This window comes from Rhea pennata, chromosome 7, assembly GCF_028389875.1.
Source record: "Rhea pennata isolate bPtePen1 chromosome 7, bPtePen1.pri, whole genome shotgun sequence".
Classification (NCBI taxonomy): domain Eukaryota; kingdom Metazoa; phylum Chordata; class Aves; order Rheiformes; family Rheidae; genus Rhea; species Rhea pennata.
The window spans coordinates 5,567,895-5,588,182 of NC_084669.1; the positions used below are offsets into that span (position 1 = coordinate 5,567,895).

General features: G+C 38.1%; 1 protein-coding gene across 1 annotated transcript in view; it reads left to right on the forward strand.

The window, feature by feature from the left end:
• FGFR2 (fibroblast growth factor receptor 2) overlaps positions 1 to 16,954 on the forward strand; it is an 85,436-nt gene extending 68,482 nt beyond the window's left edge. Inside the window, exons 11-18 of the mRNA XM_062580781.1 lie at positions 2,998 to 3,119; positions 3,749 to 3,859; positions 4,532 to 4,722; positions 7,952 to 8,074; positions 9,479 to 9,549; positions 11,563 to 11,700; positions 12,499 to 12,604; positions 16,371 to 16,954. Coding sequence (XP_062436765.1) covers positions 2,998 to 3,119; positions 3,749 to 3,859; positions 4,532 to 4,722; positions 7,952 to 8,074; positions 9,479 to 9,549; positions 11,563 to 11,700; positions 12,499 to 12,604; positions 16,371 to 16,535 — 1,027 coding nt within the window. The 3' untranslated portion in view covers positions 16,536 to 16,954. The remainder of the gene's footprint in view (positions 1 to 2,997; positions 3,120 to 3,748; positions 3,860 to 4,531; positions 4,723 to 7,951; positions 8,075 to 9,478; positions 9,550 to 11,562; positions 11,701 to 12,498; positions 12,605 to 16,370) is intronic.
• The last annotated feature ends 3,334 nt before the right edge of the window (positions 16,955 to 20,288 follow it).

A 20,288-nucleotide genomic window follows, 5' to 3' on the forward strand; every position in this document is an offset into this window, starting at 1 on the left:
GTGTTTTTATATTAGCCTCTATTAATGGAAATAATTTTTGATTTATTAGAACATTTTTCTTGTTGTATACATGTATATGTACAACTTCAGTGCTTTAAAACTATTAGGTTTCCACCAGAGATTATTGAATATTTCTGTATTCATGTAGCTAAATCATATTTTCTTCAAAGTCTGTTGAGTAGCATGCAAAATTAACTGCAGAGGAATCTAATCAAAGTCATATTTATATTTCTTAATATAAAATGGGTATGTAAAGGAAAGGTAATGTTAACACAGGTCTAATCATGATTATATGCTGAAGTTAATACTAGTTTTAAGAAATCTTTAGGTGGCTTTTAAAAAATAACACATTTTATCATGAACAGTTTTCCTTGAAAGCTCTGCATCATGACTCTTGGATGGAGGAGCTGTAATTTTGAACCTTCTGACAACTGCTCTGGAAATTATTTTAATTATGTAGCTGAAAAGTGGTGCAAAATGCTGTAATTGCCACCTGCGGTATTCTAGTCAACAGTGGGGGCCTGTATACATACTTCTGTCAGCCCATACCCTAGGGGGATACACTAAATGCGGAAAATTTTAGAGTGCTAAACATTTAAAACCAACATTCAGCACAAGTGTAGGTGGAGCAGATTTCCAATGAAAAGAGGCTATTTAGAGGCAGTTTATTAGGCTGGGGGCAGGAGGCACACAATGAGGGGTTTGTTACTTTAGGCCTAGCAGGGCAATAGCACATAAATTAACCAGTTTCCAATGCAAATGTTTGTTCTCTGCCAAGATCCTAAATTCAATTTTAGTTCTGGATAACATGCAGGATGACCTCAGCATAACATACGCTGCCCTTCAGTCTTTGCACCTTTTTAAACCAGCATTTGCTTTAGAAACCAATCCAAAACAGATTGAGGAATTCTCACTAATGTTAAGACCGCATTTAAAAAGAGTCTGTGGACTACCCTCAGGAGGAAGTGTCATTCAATATTTTTCTGTCTTGTGCCCAAACAGATAAGTGAGATTTTCAAATCTTTTAGCTCTGATCTAATAGTCTCCTGTTGATGGCATTACAAGACTCATCCCTTCCCCATACTTTCATGGAAAAAGGCCTAAGATTCATGCTTTTGAGAACTGGTCCCTACATATATTCTGTGATTCCTGCATTTGGCTGTGGAAAGTCGTGACCTTGAGAACTCTGTTATGAGACTGCTCATCAGAGTTTGGCCCCTACACTGACTAGTATTACCAGCATCAAACTCCCTGAATGCACTCCCTGATTTCTGCTGTTTCACTGCTTCTGGAGTTAAGTAATATTCTGTGTGAGTAAAGGGATCAGAATCTGCCATTGGCACTTACACTGGAACCAAAAAGATTCACCCAGAAGCTTTGAAGTTTCTGTTTTAGTTTCTCTTTATCCTGAAGTCTCTGTACCTGTTATAGCTGAGCAGGTTTTGCAGCCAGGTACATGCTCCACAAAACACATTTTGCTTATGCAGTTGACCCCGTTACTGACCATTCTTTCTCAAAGGTTCCTGGCACTGATAACGTGATTATAACTGAATTTCAGTTTCCCCTGGTCTCTGCTTCCCATTTTCTGAGAAGAGCCTGGATGTTGCAGACAGGAGGCATCTTCTATTACCCTCATACATGGCATTTGTGGCAGCAAGAGCCTGCAGCCAAAAAACAGGCTCTGTGCTGGACTCAGCTGTGGGCGTATAAAGCATCTCGTCTCGCCCGTTAAGGGATCAAAGCACTGAGGGAATGTGTGAAGATGTAAGAAGAGCAATCTTGCTGTGGATGGCAGGTTGTGGAGGAGAAGTCTTGTAGGGGATGCTAAAATCTGCCAAGTGCTTTGTCCAGAGGAGGGTGCTGCTTTTGTGAGCGCCGATGCCACTTACGCGACCAGGCATGGAGAGGGTTTGCGTCTCTGTGAATAGGACCAGCACTTACAACAGAGGAGCAGAATCAGAGACAGTGCTGGCAGTGGCAGCTCTGGCAGCCAGTCAAGGGTTGGGAGCATGCAGAGAGCCTTTTCCTGCTCTCACACAGCTGCTTTGTAGAAGTACCTCTCCCTGCCACCGCTAGTGAAGAGTTAGCTCTTTGCTTGTCATGGGCATCTTTTCACTACCCATTTTCTCACCTTCATCCTCCCTCCTTTTTTCCCTGCGAGAAGGCGGCTGTCTGGCCACCTCATTATCCTCAAGAAAGAGGGATGGGTGTGATAATTACCCACAGCTGTGCCCAAACATCGGGTCTCCTGGGCTGCTCTCTCTGTCCTAGGCTCTATGGCTCAAGAGATCATTAGGCAAATGGTCATGGCCCACATGCCCCAACACAAAGCGAGAATATGAATTTTGATCTAAAGTTAAGCTATCTGAAAGAATATTTGAATGTTTCCTTTCTGTCTACACTATGCACATTATATCACATTGTATACACATTATATCAGAGGAGCTAGTACTATTTAAGACATCCCTGTGGATTTGATACCACCACAGCACAAATCATCAGCTGCCTGAAAGCAAACACATGGCCACACACACAAAGAAACATTTCTTTCAGCTCCTTGAGGTCCACATGAAAAAGAAGAAAAATAGCCGTCTTACAGTGATACGAAAAGCTCGCATGTTGTTGGCTCTTCTGACATCCTGAACGTCAGTTGCAGTCTTAGGCTTTTCAAAAGCTGTGTTCCTCTGCATTGTGTGCTGTGCGTGTCTGACCAGCTAGCCATCAAATATAGCCTCTGTTATTACAAGGAGGAGGAGAGCTTAAAAGCTGGATTTAGTAACTGATCTGCCTGTATTAGATGCTCACTATACTGTCATTAAGAAAACATACTACAGTGTGCATGAAAACTAGTGTGCACCAAGAGTCTCATTAGTTCCATATGATAAATGCTTCATGCTACAGCAAGTTGTTGAAAGCTTTTTATATTTAGCTCTGGAATTTCGCTGGCTACATCCTTTCACCAGATGCTGTGTGTTAATCCCCTGTTTACACCTCTAGGCTGACGCTGGGTAAGCCCCTTGGGGAAGGTTGCTTTGGGCAAGTTGTCATGGCTGAAGCAGTGGGAATTGACAAAGACAGGCCAAAAGAAGCAGTGACTGTGGCAGTGAAGATGTTGAAAGGTAAGAAAATTGGCTTATTAAGGATCAAGATGGGTGATGTGGTAGTTTTTATACACAGAGTTTCTTTTGTGGCATCTGAGCTCTGTCATTGAAGGGGGGGGGGGTCAAAGTGCACATAGTTGACCTCAGCCCTCAGCAGTCTGTGGTGTAAATCTGTGTCCTTGACAGCCTGTTTATCTTCAGTAGTGTATATTTGCAATCCAGTAGAGGTATTAGAATTCACTGGGTCTCTCTGCTTTTAGTTTTGTTCATGGCGGAGACTGTCAATGTGTAGATCCTAGTCCATTCACTCCAGGTGATAGGTGCCTATTTATTTTGAATTTAGCTGTAAAGTTAATTTTTGGATATAGTTATTAGTTGTTCAGTAGTTAAAGACAGTATATTTTTTCTTGTATTAATATATTGCTTCAACATATGATATGACCGAAGAACTGGTTAGGCCAATCAGAGAGACTGAGACTACTGTTTGTTAGGACATATCATATGACTTTGTATAACTTACAGTGTACACTAGAAAGCAAATCCCATATTCTGCATTTTGAAGCACACATTGTGCACCAACTGATGAGCCTTAGTAAAGTTCAAGCTGGAACACTGTAAAATATGAACTGAACTTGTGTCTTGTACAGATGATGCTACAGAAAAAGATCTGTCCGACCTTGTGTCAGAGATGGAGATGATGAAGATGATTGGGAAGCACAAAAATATCATCAATCTCCTTGGAGCCTGTACCCAGGATGGTGAGTAGAAAGAAGAAAGCAAGCTAGAACTTTCAGACAGGTCTTCAAAAGTCTCGTTAATCATCATTTTTCAAGAGTTTTTAAGGAAACAGTCATGCTGTGATGGGATTTTTAGATATTTCCCTAGCTTAGAGCAATATTTTAACTTCTGTCTCTGATTATAAAGATGCATTGCAGCTTTGAGAAAAGATAGTATATCATATGAAAACTCTCTAATCTCTTGCTGTAGTGAAAGTTGAATTTTTTTACAGTGATTTTAGCCATGTTTGTCATTCTGAATTGTGTCCGTCCTCCCTTAGTGAAACTTGTATCCCTTAAATTTGAAGTGGACAGTTTTACTTTCTAAATATTGCAGTGTTTTTTCATGACATTTTTGCATTGAAAATGCTTGCTTTTCAGAAGATGGCATGGTCTAGAAGGAACATGTGATGGATTAGGATTTAGGTCCTTTCTATTGTCAATTGTTGCTCTGCCACTGTCCTGCTATGTAGCTTTGGGCCAGTCACTTAACAAAGTCTTGACCTCCTTTTTTTTCAAGTCATGCTTACTAATTTCACGGAAAATAAATTAATTGAATTAATAAATGTTTATAAAGCACTTTGAGGTTCTTTACTTAAAATCATTTACCCTTTGACCTTATTCCAGTTTTCACATGGTTCTGTTTATCCAAAGGTCCATTGTATGTGATCGTGGAATATGCTTCCAAAGGAAACCTGCGCGAGTACCTGCGAGCACGCCGCCCACCTGGAATGGAGTATTCATTTGACATTAACAGGGTACCAGAAGAGCAGATGACGTTCAAAGACTTAGTGTCTTGCACATACCAATTGGCAAGAGGCATGGAGTACTTGGCTTCACAAAAAGTAGGTAGAACTCAGAAAATACTGCATAAAGCACTTGGTACATATTTGTTTGGCCTTTTTTTAGTTGAGGTTTGTTCTCATCCCATTTATGTAAAGAATTTGCCAAGAGGGCGACCTTTTCCCAATGAGTTGCATAATGCATGTTCTTGAAGATCTGTGAGGAAACTGATACACAGAGTTTCATACTTGTGTTTAACAGCGCTGCCAGAACTGATCATTTGTAGTAAATACGAATATATATCTGCACTTTGATTTCCTAACACAGGTAGTTACTTGATTATGCAAGTCACATGCTTCACCCTGGAGACAGCAAGGCACCATTTGCTTTCTATTTCCTGTCAGGTCTACTGAATCAACTCACATAGTGATGTAAAGTAAATTAATTCAGTTACCAAAAGGATTTAAGAAATGGTAACAGTTGAGAAGATGACAAGATACCTAGGCAGAAATTGTGAACAGAAGAGGCAAAAATAAATATAGCAAATTAGTCACTTTAATTATACGCTTTACTTAAAAGTGGTATATGTCAGGAGAACAGCTTATTGAAAGAACTTATTTATTCTTTCATGTCCCTAGACACTTATTTCTTCAAATTTTCTTCAAACATTTCTTCAACCAGTACCTTGATTAAATTATAAGTACGAAACCTTAAATAGCTGTGTTTAACTAACTCTCTAAACATATTGTGGCTGCATGGAAGACAGTCATGGATACCCTGGGGTGTTTGAACCTAGTGTGTATGCCAGATCACTGGATATTGGTGCAAGGTGGTGAGTGGTTAGGGGGATTTATAGTGACTTATGGTTGTTTCCACTCCCGAGTATGGAGTTGTTTTTAACCAAAGAAGAGAGCTGAGTGTAAGCCTTTGATCGTATACAGGAGAGAAAGTCTTGGCTTTTCATTGCTTTTCTGTGCTTGTAGAGATCGGGAGGCAGAAACAAGGTCTAATTTTGCTTTTATTCTTATGTTTTGACGCACTGATCATCTGTGCAGTAGGGGAGACAGAGAGGCATGTATGATACCAAGAGGAAATGAAATAAGCATAAGTATTGTATTAGATAAAACATGTAGAATATCTCTTTCTAAGATTAATGAAGCCCTGGCTTGGCAATGAGCCATATCTCAGGAAGAAAGACCTGTTGTGAAAGAAAAAAATAAATCTTTTGATTGGCGAATCTGGAGAACAAGTGTGCACCTGAGAAGCTCTGAAGTGCTATTGTAGGACCCTACCAAGAAGGCATGTGCTCATACAGATGCTCACAGCAGAGTCATTTCATCCTGATCCAGACCCTTTCCAAAAACAGTTGTTCAGTGCAGCACTGAACTTGAATGTAGGACATTGCACAAGGCAAAGCGAAGAGGGAAAGCAAAGCTGTGCATTGCAGTTCTTCAAATAGCTCACCATTTATGTTTGTATTTCACTAGTCTTTTTTTTCTCCTTAGGGAGCCATTTATTGAGGTGGAATAATAAAAGAGCTCATATTTCCGTGGTATTTCCACCATGAAGGGACTGAAACACTGTGAGAGGACCAGTTTTCTTCTTATTTCAATCCAATAATTGGCTCAGTAAGACGTAAAAAAAAAAATCACAAAAAATATAAATGCAAAAACAACCATCTCAAAATATAACTTTAATATGTAAAAGAAGAGCTTTGGGTGCCTACTCCAATTTTTGCCTTTAAGCAAATGGCACATTGCAAAAGGGATACTGTTTCTAAGTTGCATGGATACTTTTTAAAACTTTTTTGATGTGGACTCTTCAGTATTTCAGTATGGCACAAGAATCACCGGCGCACTCCAGATGTAGATGGTTGTCCCAGATCACTGCAAGGAGAGCAAATCGTTAGGGCAAGAAAGTGAGTTATAACCTGTCAGATATGGAAATCAATAATGGCCCTATTTTGGAGACAGGAAGGTTTGAAGTGAAGGACACTTCATTTGCAAAGCTTCAGGATGTGAGAAAGCACAAATACACTGACAGGAGATTCAATCTGACTTGCACGGAGGGGTTGCAGGCTTGTTTGAGATTCTCTGTGGTAGGACCTGCTGGTGTAGCATCCCCAGCTGCCTGCCACTCTGGAAGGGCACAGGTTTGCTGGAGATACTGTATCTTCCCTGTCCATCCCACCAAGATACCGTGGATATCATATGGCCTCTCAGATGGCATTAGGTACCTATATTGGAGCAACCAAACTGAGCTCTCAGAGCATGTTTTGAAGGTGTGAAAACATAGACAAGGGAAGTAGGAAGGTTGGCCTATGTTATTTCTGCTACCATTGCTTTGCTGATGCTGAATTAGAAGCCTAATTTGGTGATGAAAGCATGTCCTGTGTACATGAACACATTGCTGGAGCAGTTTTTTCTTCAGTTGCCCTAGGCTAACCCAGTGCAGAGCAGAAACTCTGTATGCCTGTTTTACCCATGAAGAATGAGATATCTCAGAAAGCTACAGGGCAAGTTACAACACAAGACAGAAACTGTCTGTTATAAAAAAACTTGTAGTGGTGTGGTCTTGCATGCCGGCACACATGCTGAAGTAAGGAGCACATGTAAAGCATAACCCAAAATTGAGGGGGGGGAAAAAAAGAATATTTAAGTTGGAAGGAAGTCAGATATTCTAGGGAGGATTCCAAATGCACCTTGTATTACTCCTAATGTGGCTGCTTGAATATAGAAGTGGTGGTATCCAGAGTAGTCACAACTCCCTTTCAGTGTTGAGAATATCAGTTGGAAATGTTCAGGAGAATGCTGACATGAAGAAAACATTCTGAGGAGATAACGTTTTTAGTTTCTGTGTCAGACCTGTTTAAAAAACAAACAGTGCAGCTCAGGTTTTATTTTTTCCACAGTGAGCTGCTATAGTGCTATGGTTGAAGTAAACGCACACACTCTAGACATCTGATTTAAAATTAAGTACTGTAGATGTATCTCATGATCTTTCTTATTTAAAATGGTTGCACTGATCCAGACCGTCAGGTTTTAGCTCTGTTGATCCAGTATAATTTGAGAAGCAGCGTCATAAAGCACTCATTAACAGTGTTTATAATGAAAATGCTGCAATGCCTGTACCTACGCAAGTGTAGCAGAGATGCACGAACGGCTCGGAACGCTCTGATCACCACCCAAGCCTACAGCCTTAGCAAAATATAAGTCTTAGAAAACCTGACTTTTCTGAGGTTTAGAAATAATTTCAACTGTTTGTTTCAGTGGGACTTTTCTTTCTTTTCAGTGTATCCATCGAGACTTAGCTGCGAGAAATGTTTTGGTAACTGAAAATAATGTGATGAAAATAGCAGACTTTGGTTTAGCCAGAGACATCAACAATATAGATTATTATAAAAAGACTACTAATGTAAGTAGATGGTTTTCTTATCTCTGGCAACAAGTGTTTCTTTCAGGGTTCACTTCAAAACTGTGATTATAATCCTAATGGACTTCTTGCACAGCAGCCTAACTTTTAATCACAGAAAGAAAACAGGGATTAAGAACATAAGCATTTCTATCACCTCTTACTGTGACAGTTAGTTAAAAAGATAACCAAAGAGACTATTTGTTATATGATTTATTATAAATGATGAAATATAAGCATTTGTTTTATATGTTCCTGGCTCTGATCATTTGAAATATGTGGAAATACTCCTTTTGATTCCAGATGCCTTTTTTCTTTCTTTCTTTCTTTATTTTTTTTTTTAAACTGGGCTATGAAACACCATATAAACAGTAGCAGCAAGAACCACAGTAAAAAATCTAGTTGTGTGTGGTAATGTCACATATAACTTTATGCATTTTACTGTACTTGGTTGTTAAAAAAATAGGGGGGGGATATAAGCTGAAATTTTTTTTTTTACTCCCCTGTCACTGTTTATCTGTATAACCTGTACCAAATTAAGAAAGTAAAACATTTCAGAAGCAGCTGTTGAGTTGAGGTGCCTGATTTTGAACATCTTACATTTCGTTCTCAGAGAGCCTGATTAACTACATTTGATTTTTGATGAGAACTTTGCAGAACTCTTTCAAGTCTTCAGACTTCATCAATATTTGTACAAGATATTAATTATTATTATCAATTATTTTTTATCAATAAGCTAATTAAATTGGCTTATCTGTGAAAATAAAGTACTATGAGATTTTAATGATAACATCTGAATCTGCACACTTGCAAAAAGGCAGAGCAACCAGCTATAGGGATGGAGGTACAGGGATATGGCACTGGAGGGAGTTGAACCCATTTCCTATCAAATTTAGTGTGGCTCTGAGCAGAGCAGAATTTCTGTGCAAAGCAACAGCCATTTGTAGCTATGCAAGCTTTGGGTCACTGCAAAAGGCTGAACAGCAAAGCAAAATTCTGGAGTTTAGTGACCAGCTTAGAGTTGCAGGGAGGCCTATTCTTCAGAGAATTATTGAGGTTTTTGTCTTTAAAGAGCCATAGTGGAATGATCTTTTCCACATTGATCTCCTTACTCATTGTAAGGAGATCATTGTCCTTCTAGCAAGCAATGTGGGGACTTTTGGGAAGCTCTCTGTGCTTTAAATTTTATCTTAAATATTTATATCCATTTTCCTTAACTGTCTTTAGTCTTTTTTTTTCCTGAAAATTTTAAAGGTAAATTATATGCTGGTTTGCCTTAGCAGATTGATCTCTGAGAACTGATTAATCATTAAAAATTCAATATTGAAATCATCCTGTAAATTGCTATGTATCGCTATTGTAATGAATTAATTTCTTCATTCTTTCTCTTCCCCTCCAAATTTGTAGGGACGGCTTCCTGTAAAGTGGATGGCTCCAGAAGCTCTATTTGATAGAGTTTACACTCATCAAAGTGATGTGTAAGCAACTTTATTTGAATGTTTTTTGGAAGGGTGGGAAAGGGAGTTCTTTTGGTTTGGATTTCTTAAAGTTTGGGATATCTTTAAATGTATTTTCTTGTTGTCCTTTACCTTTAAACATTTTCATTCTGTGTTTCACATATTAATAGATGGAACAGGACATGCCCTTAGAAAGTGAGGATTTTATGGTAGACTGCTAACCAGTGCTCTGTTACTAATCTGCCCAGCTTCAAAGCACATGAAAGGTGGAAAATGCTAACCTCCTTCTGTCAGTGCGGAAGTTTCCCCCCTTGAACTTATTTACGGATGTGCAGCTACAAAGAGTCTATCTAATTTGCTTGGCTTTTGGCATATTCTGAACTTCCTTCAGGTTTAAGAAAGGAAGAAAGAAAGAAAGAAAGAAAGAAAAGAAGAGAAGAGAAAAGAAAAGGAAAGAAGAGAAAAGAAAAGAGAAAAATCCTGAAAATTATTTTGAAAAGTTGTTCTAATATTAGATACAGTAAAGCATAGAATGGACATACTAGAAAAGTTTTCCCTTATTTTAGAAACATTATTGCTTCCCAGCAGTATTTCACGTGTTAAGGGTAGGAAATCATTGGACTCTGACACTTCAAAATCTTTTAGTGTGTGCACAGCGTAGCTGGCTGATGCAACCTCTCAGGATTTATTCTGCTTCCTATTAAAGTTTCCTAGGCCAATTGAGAGTACTCATATGTACTGTACTTTAGTAGATGTGTATTTTTTATGCAATGCAGATGCATAAAGATCTCGTGTTTTCTATTTCTCCAAGAGAAGCTGTTAACTGTAAAGGGCTGGGTGCTTCCCAAGGCAGGTGTAAAAGTTTATGCATGTCAGTGCAAGGTTAACATGAAAAATAGCAGGGTGGACAGAGTAATAGAGGGCATCTCCTTCTTCTTTAGCCAGAATGCTCTTCCCAAGGTCCTCTCTCCTTGGGACAAGCAGTTACTTAGGCTTTTCCTGCAATCTTTAGATTTACAAAGGAAACTATATATGCAGGTTAAGGGTAGATCAAACTTAATTTTTAAAATAACAGCTTAGCAAGATATTTAAGTGAATGTGAAGTAAACTGCTTCACTGCTTCAGGATTGAAAGTCAGCCTGAGCTCCTCAACAGCCACAGAGCAGAACAATTCCAGTGCTGGAACTTTGAGGCTCTTGGCCCCATGGTGGCTTTGAAGACTGCTAAAGATAATATTATTGCAAGTTTGTGCAAACAGTTTACTGCTGTAAAACTAGGAGAGCTGCAGAGAAGTTTGGGAGCCAGTGCAGGCTTTGTGCTATTGCTCACCTGGCAGAGCAGCCTGCCATAGAGCCCTAGCTTGCCAGCAAGACATGATGAGGCAGGCTCTGAAGGAGATGGCAAGCAGGCAGGCAGAACTGGCTGAAAATTATCTTCTTCTGTTTCCTGACAAAAATTACTCAAACAGAGTAGACTGATGCAAAATATTTTTGTTTTCAACAGCCTTCTTTTTCCAAAATATCCCACCACATAATTGCAAATCAACTTAGCTGGTGACTGTTCTGTAAATAATAAAACTGTGAAGATGAAGTTCTTTGCAGTAGCCTTGGAAACTTGGGTGCTTGGAGCACACCAGACAAAGGCTAGGAATGTGTTTGTGATCATGCTTAGGTCAGTCTCTGTTCAATGTGCTGTTGATCACCTGAAGCACTTAGTGGATTGATGTCCCACTGGAGTCTGTCAGAGATAAGCAGGTGCATGAAGATAAGCTTAAATCTCTTTGAGATTGTGATTGGCAGCTGCTCTGGGGACAGTCTGGGACTAGATCCTGACACACTTCTTTCCTACTGAGTAAACCCACCAGGAGTGTTGCATATAACAAAATAGCATAGATTGGTCTGTCAGACTAGCAGAATCTGGCTCTTAAGCAGACAGGACTTATTTACGAAGTAGCAAGAAACTGCTTTTTGCATCTCTTCTATTTTCAACATTAAAACAGATTTAATACTGCACTGTTTCCTCTTTGTTCCACAGATGGTCCTTTGGTGTATTAATGTGGGAGATCTTCACCTTAGGAGGATCACCCTACCCAGGAATTCCAGTGGAGGAACTTTTTAAGCTGCTTAAAGAAGGGCACCGAATGGATAAACCTGCCAACTGCACCAATGAGCTGTAAGGACCCTTATTTGCTGTGCAAGGATTGAGGGTACAAACTACTGAATTCACTGAATTGATGCTGCCCCAGGCAGAATCTAAAATTTTCAAAACTGCTTGACCTTAGAATTGTGCATATAGATACATAAATAAAAGGTGTGAAAAGGACTTGAGGAAATGTTTGACAGAGGATACTTTTTTACACACCCTGCTGCGATCCCACTGAAAAAGAAGGAGAGAATCTACAAGCCAGTCTTTGTCAGTGGTTTTACACCACTATTTATCTTATTTTAATCTCATTAGTGCAAAGGCTCTTAAATGATGGTACACTGACCACTAATCATATGTAAGCTACATCATGCTGGTTTTATACACAACAAAATACGTAGGGAATCTTCTCCATTAACACAACATTATCCACGGGTGACAATAAGAGAGTTTCACTTTCTTGTATTTGAGTATGGCTCTTGACTATTTCTGCATTTTAATTTCTTGACTTCACAAAAGCTATTGTCTGTACCATAACAAATGCAATGAAATGAAATACCATTGAAATTGCTGGGACAAAAAAAGCTATGGAGTCTCATCCACAAAAATGTAATTTAGGAAGTAGACAAGAAGAGATACAAGAGTAGAAATGCGCCTGTGACAGAAGTGAGGCTATTTCTTTGTTTACAGGATAATGATTCGTCCAGGAGTAGGACTGTGGGGTGCTCACTGTGCTACTTACGATGAGTAAAAATGTTTGTGTATGAAAAGGTTTACAAGAATGACATGTAATTTTAATTAACCCAAGGAAATACTTATTTATTACAGCTATATGATGATGAGAGATTGCTGGCATGCTGTGCCTTCACAGAGACCAACTTTTAAACAGTTGGTAGAAGACTTGGATCGAATTCTTACTCTCACAACTAATGAGGTAGGTAGATTGCGTCTCTTCATAGGCTGCAGATCAGGACATATGGTTCAGGAGACAGATGGATTTTATTCATTTATGAAATACTGCTGTAGTTCTCTTGTTCAGTTTGTCACTGTCCTGTGAGGTTACATGCAGCTAAACTATCTGTCCTATAAAGTTCTGGGTTTCTTGCCAACCTGCCTTGATTTATGTAACTAAACAGAAACACATTTTTAAAATGTTTTTGTTTATTTCTCTTCGCATCTTTTGATGGTTTTAGCATAGCAGTATAGAGGGAATACATGTGGTAGGTTGGGGGTCAATGTTTATATAGCAACATGAGTTTCATGTGAGGGAGGGAACTAGAGTTCATGGTGTTTTTCTTTTATCGACTCAGTTGGATTCTCAGCGATAATATCTAGGTCAGAGGAGGAGTAATTGTCAATGGTAGATTTCAGATTATATGCCTGAAAGTGAATTAGGTTCACTGAAATAGTTCTCTGTGGAGGGAATGAGGATCCACAGGGAATGTAGGAACAGTCATCCAATTATCCAAAGGTCCTGCCTAACACTGCTTCAGGTTGGGATATATGAATGCAGAAAGGTTTTATGTGAGCAGCATTCTTTCAGAGGTCTGAAATATTATTAGTCTTCACAAGGAACACGCTGATTAGCATATTCACACACGGATCAATTCTCTTATCAGTAAATCACAGACACCTGTGAGGAAGTTCACACTAGTAATAGGAATGATGGTTCTTTTGGTAGAAAATTGTTCTAATAGAAAATGCTTGGTGTTCCAGAAGTATTTTACAAATTCCTATTTGTTTTGAGGAATGATACATATAATGAAAAAAAAAGCAGAACAAAACACTTAAAGAAAAATGTCAGAAAAACTTGTTTTGTCAATTTCTAAAATTAAATTTTTGCATTTGATATGATTTTAGGACTTCTTTATGAGGGCAGAAAAGGTAGAAAAACATGTCTGGTTTCTTTTGTGTGAATCTCCAACACTACCTCCTAATTTTTCAGAGTTGCAAGAGAAATAAAAAATCAATTGTTAAGCAGCTTTAGGAAAGCTTACATGCAATAAGGATGAGGGGGAATCTAAGTAAAGGGATGCCATTATTTAGGATGATCATTTTGCCAGTAGGTTAGATTAACCTTTCTGGTTGAAAAAAGATCATTTGGCTTTGATAGTAGCTATAATTTCTCTGGATTCTGTTTTTAAGGCTTATTCTGAAAAGTGGCACCTTCAAGAGTGGCTCAGAGATGACGCAGGAATATGTGCTCCCTACTGAGTCAGTAACATCACTTTATGTACCATTAACATTTTCCCCTCATCCAAGTACTGACTGGATCTTTTCCTGCCTAATTTATATATGATTTCACAAGACCAGTTGGAGGTGGGCTGGCTGCCACTGCCGAATGTTTGGTGGCTTGGACTGGATATGCATTTGCACATTCAGGAGTGAGATTCTGGCCTACAACTCAGAATATTCATTTCTTTCTTTTTTTCTTTCTTTCTTTCTTTCTTTTTTTTTTTTTTTTTCCTTATTCATCTTGCCTTCCCAATTCTGTATTGCTAATGGACCTGGAAAGATCTCAAAGGTAACCTGAAAAGGCCTTTTGCATTATGTAAATTACTTTAGACTGGAATCACAGGAAAAAAGGCTGGAAAAACCTTGGGCGCTCATCTAGTCCATCCAATTGGTCTACAGCAGGATCAGCTATACCTTTGTCTTTCCTGACAGATGTTTACGTAACTTGTTCTTAAAGAACTCCACTGTTGCAGTTCTGCGTCACCTCTCAACAAGCTGTTGTACCATTTCATTAACATTATGTCTCGAAAGCTTTTCCTAATATCTAACCCTACTACCTAAGACGTTGCTTTTGTCCTATTTACCCTGGACAAAGAGAGCAAATTGTTTCACTCCTGTTTGCAGCACATTTTATGTTCTTGAAGACTTGTTACGTCCTCACTCAGTGTCTTATGAGTGCTTCAGCTTGTCCAATAGTCCTCCATAGCTTGTCATTTTGAGACCTCTGATTTTGTGTAATCTGCACAGTTTTCCTGAAGGGCAGCTCCTCTGTGCATCTGTTTGACAGTACTGCTTATCCACTCCACAATGACAAACATGACAAACAACGTAACAGTGGTGTCCTGGCTTACCTTGAAACCCCCAAATTGCTATGGAAGCCAACAGAATCTCATTCTGCATTTGTGCAAGTGATTATTACTGCAGAAATGGTAGTGTCTTGCTCTTGTCCTTCCTGAACCATCACCTGTTATTTCAAAAGATCCAGCTGCCCATGTTTCCCAGAGTATCATGCAGTGTTTCTCAGAGCAGCATGGGATCTTTGTGTAGAAGTCACTGGGGGTCAGCCTAATGGCTGTATTTCACTATATCAACACGAGGGACTATCCTGATGCTGGAGATGAGACATTTTAGGCCCCTTTATGTGATTCTGGCCCTTTTTGTTGGATAAAGAGGCTGGATGGGACATAAGGGTCCCACCTTCAATACTGAATTCATTACTGAATTATTTGAAATCTTTTGATATGACCAGGTGTGTCTGATTGGAATACTTTCTTCTTCTATTCGTGTAGAAATTACTTGATCATTTATGGTCACCTAATATATCACATTCTAGTTCCCTAGTATATAAATACATGCCAAGATCATCCTCGTGGATCCTTTAAGTATCTGTTCTGCAAAATAGGAGGTGATCATAGATGCAAACTGCATTCTGCATCGTCTTTTGCTGCCTACCATATTTGTCATCATTTTAAAGCCTACGTTTTTTCTCTCTTTTTAAAATGGTGACTGTTTTTAAACTATAATGTGGTAGTGATTGAATTTCTGACTTAGAAAATATGTTAACCAAAGAACTAAATTACCCAAAACCTAAGTACAGCAGTATAAAATACTGACTGAGGTGAAAGACTCGTCTCGTCAGTATGATCATAACTTGTGGTTTAGCAAATGAAGAGATTGCATTTAAGTGAATGCAGCTGCCCTTTAGAAGTTGAAAGAGAAGGAACATTTCAAGGGGAAAAATAACTTTATTCTCCTGCCAGAACTGTTGTTTCTAGCGAAAGAGCCATAACCTAAAACTTGGATTCAGCAGATATTATTTCCTTTTTTAATGATTGCTTTGGTCATGGCTATTCTGGCACACGCACACTACACACACACACACGCGTGTATGTGTGCACTCAAACACACACACACACACAAATACAGTGAAAAGAACCCAAATCCAGTAAACTTAATTTTTTGCTTTCAGCTTTTTTTGCATGTAGGCCTCTGCATATTTAAACATAAATTTAATACCACAGAATATAAAACAGATACTCAAACTAACCAAAGAAATACAAAAATGGAAGTATCTATCCATGTGCAAATCATTACCATGTGCTAAAGAAAAATGGTTCTATTTAGGTTGAAATTTCATTTTTATCATTTTAAGTGAAAAGTCCTCTTTTGATGTGGTTGGCATGTTTATTTCTTCTGACACAGCTAATGCTGATGATGTTGGACTTCACAAAAGTACAGTGTTATTGCTCTCTTTTTCTCCCTTTGTTCAAGCTCCTACAGTATTCCTCGTCTTACCAGATATTTAAGCATCAGGCAGTTTTGAATAAGCTAAAATTATAGAACTGACTGTCATTTTTAACTGTTTTTTTGCTCACTGTATGTCCAAGCCAAAACAGAGCTGTAGAAATACGTTACTGTCAATTTTACTTGCTATTTTAAAATGCAATTTATTTCTTTTGGTACAGGAGTATCTGGACCTCAGTGGACCTCTTGAACAGTATTCACCTAGTTACCCTGATACTAGGAGTTCATGTTCTTCAGGTGATGACTCTGTTTTTTCTCCTGATCCAATGCCTTATGAACCTTGTCTTCCCAAGTACCAACATATGAATGGCAGTGTTAAAACATGAGAAGAAACCATTCTTATTGTATAGAGAAATAAAGAGACAAGAACATCAAGCTACCTACCACATACAAAACACAAAATCTTTTCTCCAGGACCTTAATGTTTCTGTTTGTACATATGAAATATGAAAAAAGAGGAAAAAAAAAAAGAAAACTTGGAGGAAAACAGTCAGAACCTTCGTAAAGAATTATATGATTTGCAGCTTTTAAATACTCCCAACAAAGAAGAATGTTTATGAGCTGTGTCTAGATACCCATCATTTCCAATTTTCTGGCTTACTGTAAGCTGCAACAGACTTTGTTTGTACAATGGACCAGTTGGACTTGAGGCAAACTCTAGGTTTGCCTTTCTTGTTTATTTTGTAATATTTGGAGAAAATATATGTTGGCACACACTTACAGAGCACAAATGCAGTATATAGGTGCTGGATGTATGTAAATATATTCAAAATATGTATAAATATATATATTATATATTTACAATGAATTATTTTTTGTATTGATTTAAAAATGGATGTCCCAATCCACCTAGCAAATTAGTCTCTTTTTTTAACAGCTATTTGCTAAATGCTGTTCTTACACAGAATTCTTAATTTTCACCATCCAAAGGTGGAAAATACTTTGCTTTCAGGGAAAATGGTATATCATTAATTTATTAACTAATTGGTAATGTACAAAACAATTAATCGTTTATAGGGTTGTTGTGTTTTTGTAATTTAAATGGCATTTCTATGCAGGCAGCACAGAGAACTAGTAGATATATTGCTCAGACTTTACTAGTTTTCAGATCTTTAAAGAAAGAAATATTTACAGTATATAACTAATTTTGGGGAATTAAACTTTTGATTTATTTGTGTTAAGAAACCTTGGTGTCAGATCATTGTTCTTATCAAACTCGAATCCTTTAACAAGAAAGTCTTTTATTCTCAATACCTGTCACTTTAACAATTTAACTCTTTAGCAATGTTTCCCATGGCCAAAAGGCACAATCATGCCACAAAAAAAGAAAAACTTATAATGGATTCCTAAAGTAAGGAAAGAAATTAATTTGTCTGTAACCGTAGCAGAATGCAGTGGTCTAAAAGGAGCTGAGCTTCTACCCTGGGTTGCACATGCATCAAATTAACTAGCATTCTCTTCACTGAGTTTGATAATATGTTCCAGATCTTTTGGCCTGGAAATAGCCTTTTAGAATATCCTTCTATTGTAACTGCAGTTAAAAAGAGAGAAATTGTTATAATGACAATTTGCCATAGGAATATCAGCATCTTTTTAAGGGATTAATTCATGCTGACTCCAATATTTCCTTCTTATCCATTCCATAATGGCAGGTACAGCACTGGCCTCTGCTGAAATGTCACTGTTATTTGTATCTTTTTACAGAAGTCTTATGTTTTTATTTTCAGAACACTCTCTAACTCTGATATGGCCATGCAATATGAATGCAAATTATACTATTCTATGTGTTTTTTTAAAAAAATTGGGTAAAAAAGTATTAAAATCTGTTAACTTTTGTACTGACAATAAAATGTTTCTACAGATATCAATGTTAAAATTACAAAATAAATATCATGCAGCTTATTTTTCCTAATCCTTTGTGTCATACAAAATGGTTTCCTGGACTTCAAGTCAGTAGCTTCATCACAGATCCCGTATTACCAATCTTCCTTCAGGAAGGCTACTCTTGCCTCTATCTTATAAAATGTCTCCTCATGAGTGATATCGCTTATTTGAGTAAACATATATACAGTCTTTAGTGTCTGCAGGGCTGGGACATGAGCTTGCTGGAAAGTGGTTTGAATTATTTGAAGTAATATGGACATAATGTATAGTCTCTCTTTTTTAATGTTGTTAGGCTGCATCCTTTAATCAGTGAATTTTCATATCATATTGAGGGTGTAACAGTACCATTTGTGTAGGAGTTTTTTTTTTTTTAAAAAAAAAGTAACAGATGGAAAGGCTATCAAGTCATCAAAGTCATCATGAAAAAAATATAAAAAAATTTTTTTTGCTTCAAGATAACCAAAAGAAACACACAACAAAATAGCTAGTGCTTGAGACAGAAACGAGAACTTTACAGTCACAGTACTGCCCCAAATTAGCTAGAAAAGAGCTGTCGAACCTGGTCTTCACCACATCCTGTAAAAATGCCCCAGCCACAAAATTATTGTTTGGCTGCTTTTCCTCTGTAATTTTTTCTGTTTTGACCAGAAATCCCATACCAATCCCAAGAAACTTTCTAAAAAAGTGCCTGTGAAAGACTTGTGTTTTCCAACTAAGCATTATCTGATTGAAAAATTCCCGATGGCTTATTAAAAAAATAACGAAACCCTTTCCCAAGACATTTATTTCTATTAGCAGCAATGGTAGCTGCTCTCTGACTGAAACCACAGTGTTCTAAATGACACACTTCTGTTCTGAAGATGCTCTTAAAGGGTATCAAAAGATCCTGGGTTTTGTTCTGCCAGATAGAAATATATTTAAAAACTCTTCACTGCTTCCATGTCTTTTTAAAACTACAGCGTGTAAAGACACAGAAGTGTAATGGAAAGGAGCTATAAAGTAATGTAAAGTAAGGTGGTTAACCAGTCTTTGTTCCCAATAGTTTACTTTCCTGTGCTTTGTTCATTTTTATTTTAGCTAGATTTAGAGTTGTACCTTGGAGATATACCACAATTTCACAAGTGTTGACTGAAGTACAGTATCCCTTTTTCCTGATTTTATGGTGCAGTTTGTGGATTAAGCTTTTATTCTTTCCTGCTATCTGAAGAATTTTCCGTTGCTTGCTGATTAGTTTCCTTCTGTGAACGCAGGAGTTCTAGGACAGAGCACAGCAGCAGCTTCTGTGGGAAAAGCAGAAAATTCTCTGCGCTTAGAGTTGCAAGAGAAAATGAAAATAGGAGACATATACTTTATTACCAGGACGGCAATGATATCAGTTTGTTTAAGAGAAGGTTGAGTTGTCTTGAATAGGGTATTTGCTATTGGAATAAAATACCTTTTAATAATAAAGATTATTTTTTTTTCCCCATAAAAGATACTCCAGATGCAGTGCCTGAAAGACAGAGCAAGACACACAACTGGCTAGGTGGAAGGTGCATTGTTACAATGGTAAAACTATTTTAAGAACAGTATAGGGAGAGCATATCTATGGATACAATTCTTTTTTTTCCATCACTCTGCATTTGTCTACATAAGATCGCGCTGGCTGGTGTGAGCGTCCCCAGCCGAGCTGCAGCAGCGCCCCTGCCCATGCTGCTCAGCCCTCCTGGGATGCGTGCGTGGGTTTGTGCTTGGCGGCGTGGTCGTGTACCTTGCAGTGTTTTAAATTGTTACTGGCCGCTTCTCAGAAGAGAAGCTCGTCTGCTCGTCAAACAGAACCTGGAAATGAGGCTCATGGTAAGATTCAAAGGCAAGCAAAATCCAGGAATTGAGTAAGCTGGTTGTAGTATTTCTTTCTACCCTCAAAGTCTGATGGAAAAGCACCAATCACTCAGGTCCTTAATGGCAAGTTTTGGACATTTCAGTAGCCAAGGAGAATTCAGTTAGGTGCATTAAGTGGCTGCTCAAATCAGTGTGTGACATTTTCTCTGTCACTGTTAAGGAAATGTAAAGGACTTCTGGAGAAGAAGCCCTTCGGCAAAACCTTCCAGAAACTGTCATATGCTTTTGTTTTATTTGGATGTTTTTAAATAGCCTTTAAACAAGAAAGAAAAAAATTCACAGAAGAAAGAAGAAAGGCATGCAAGATCTGTCTT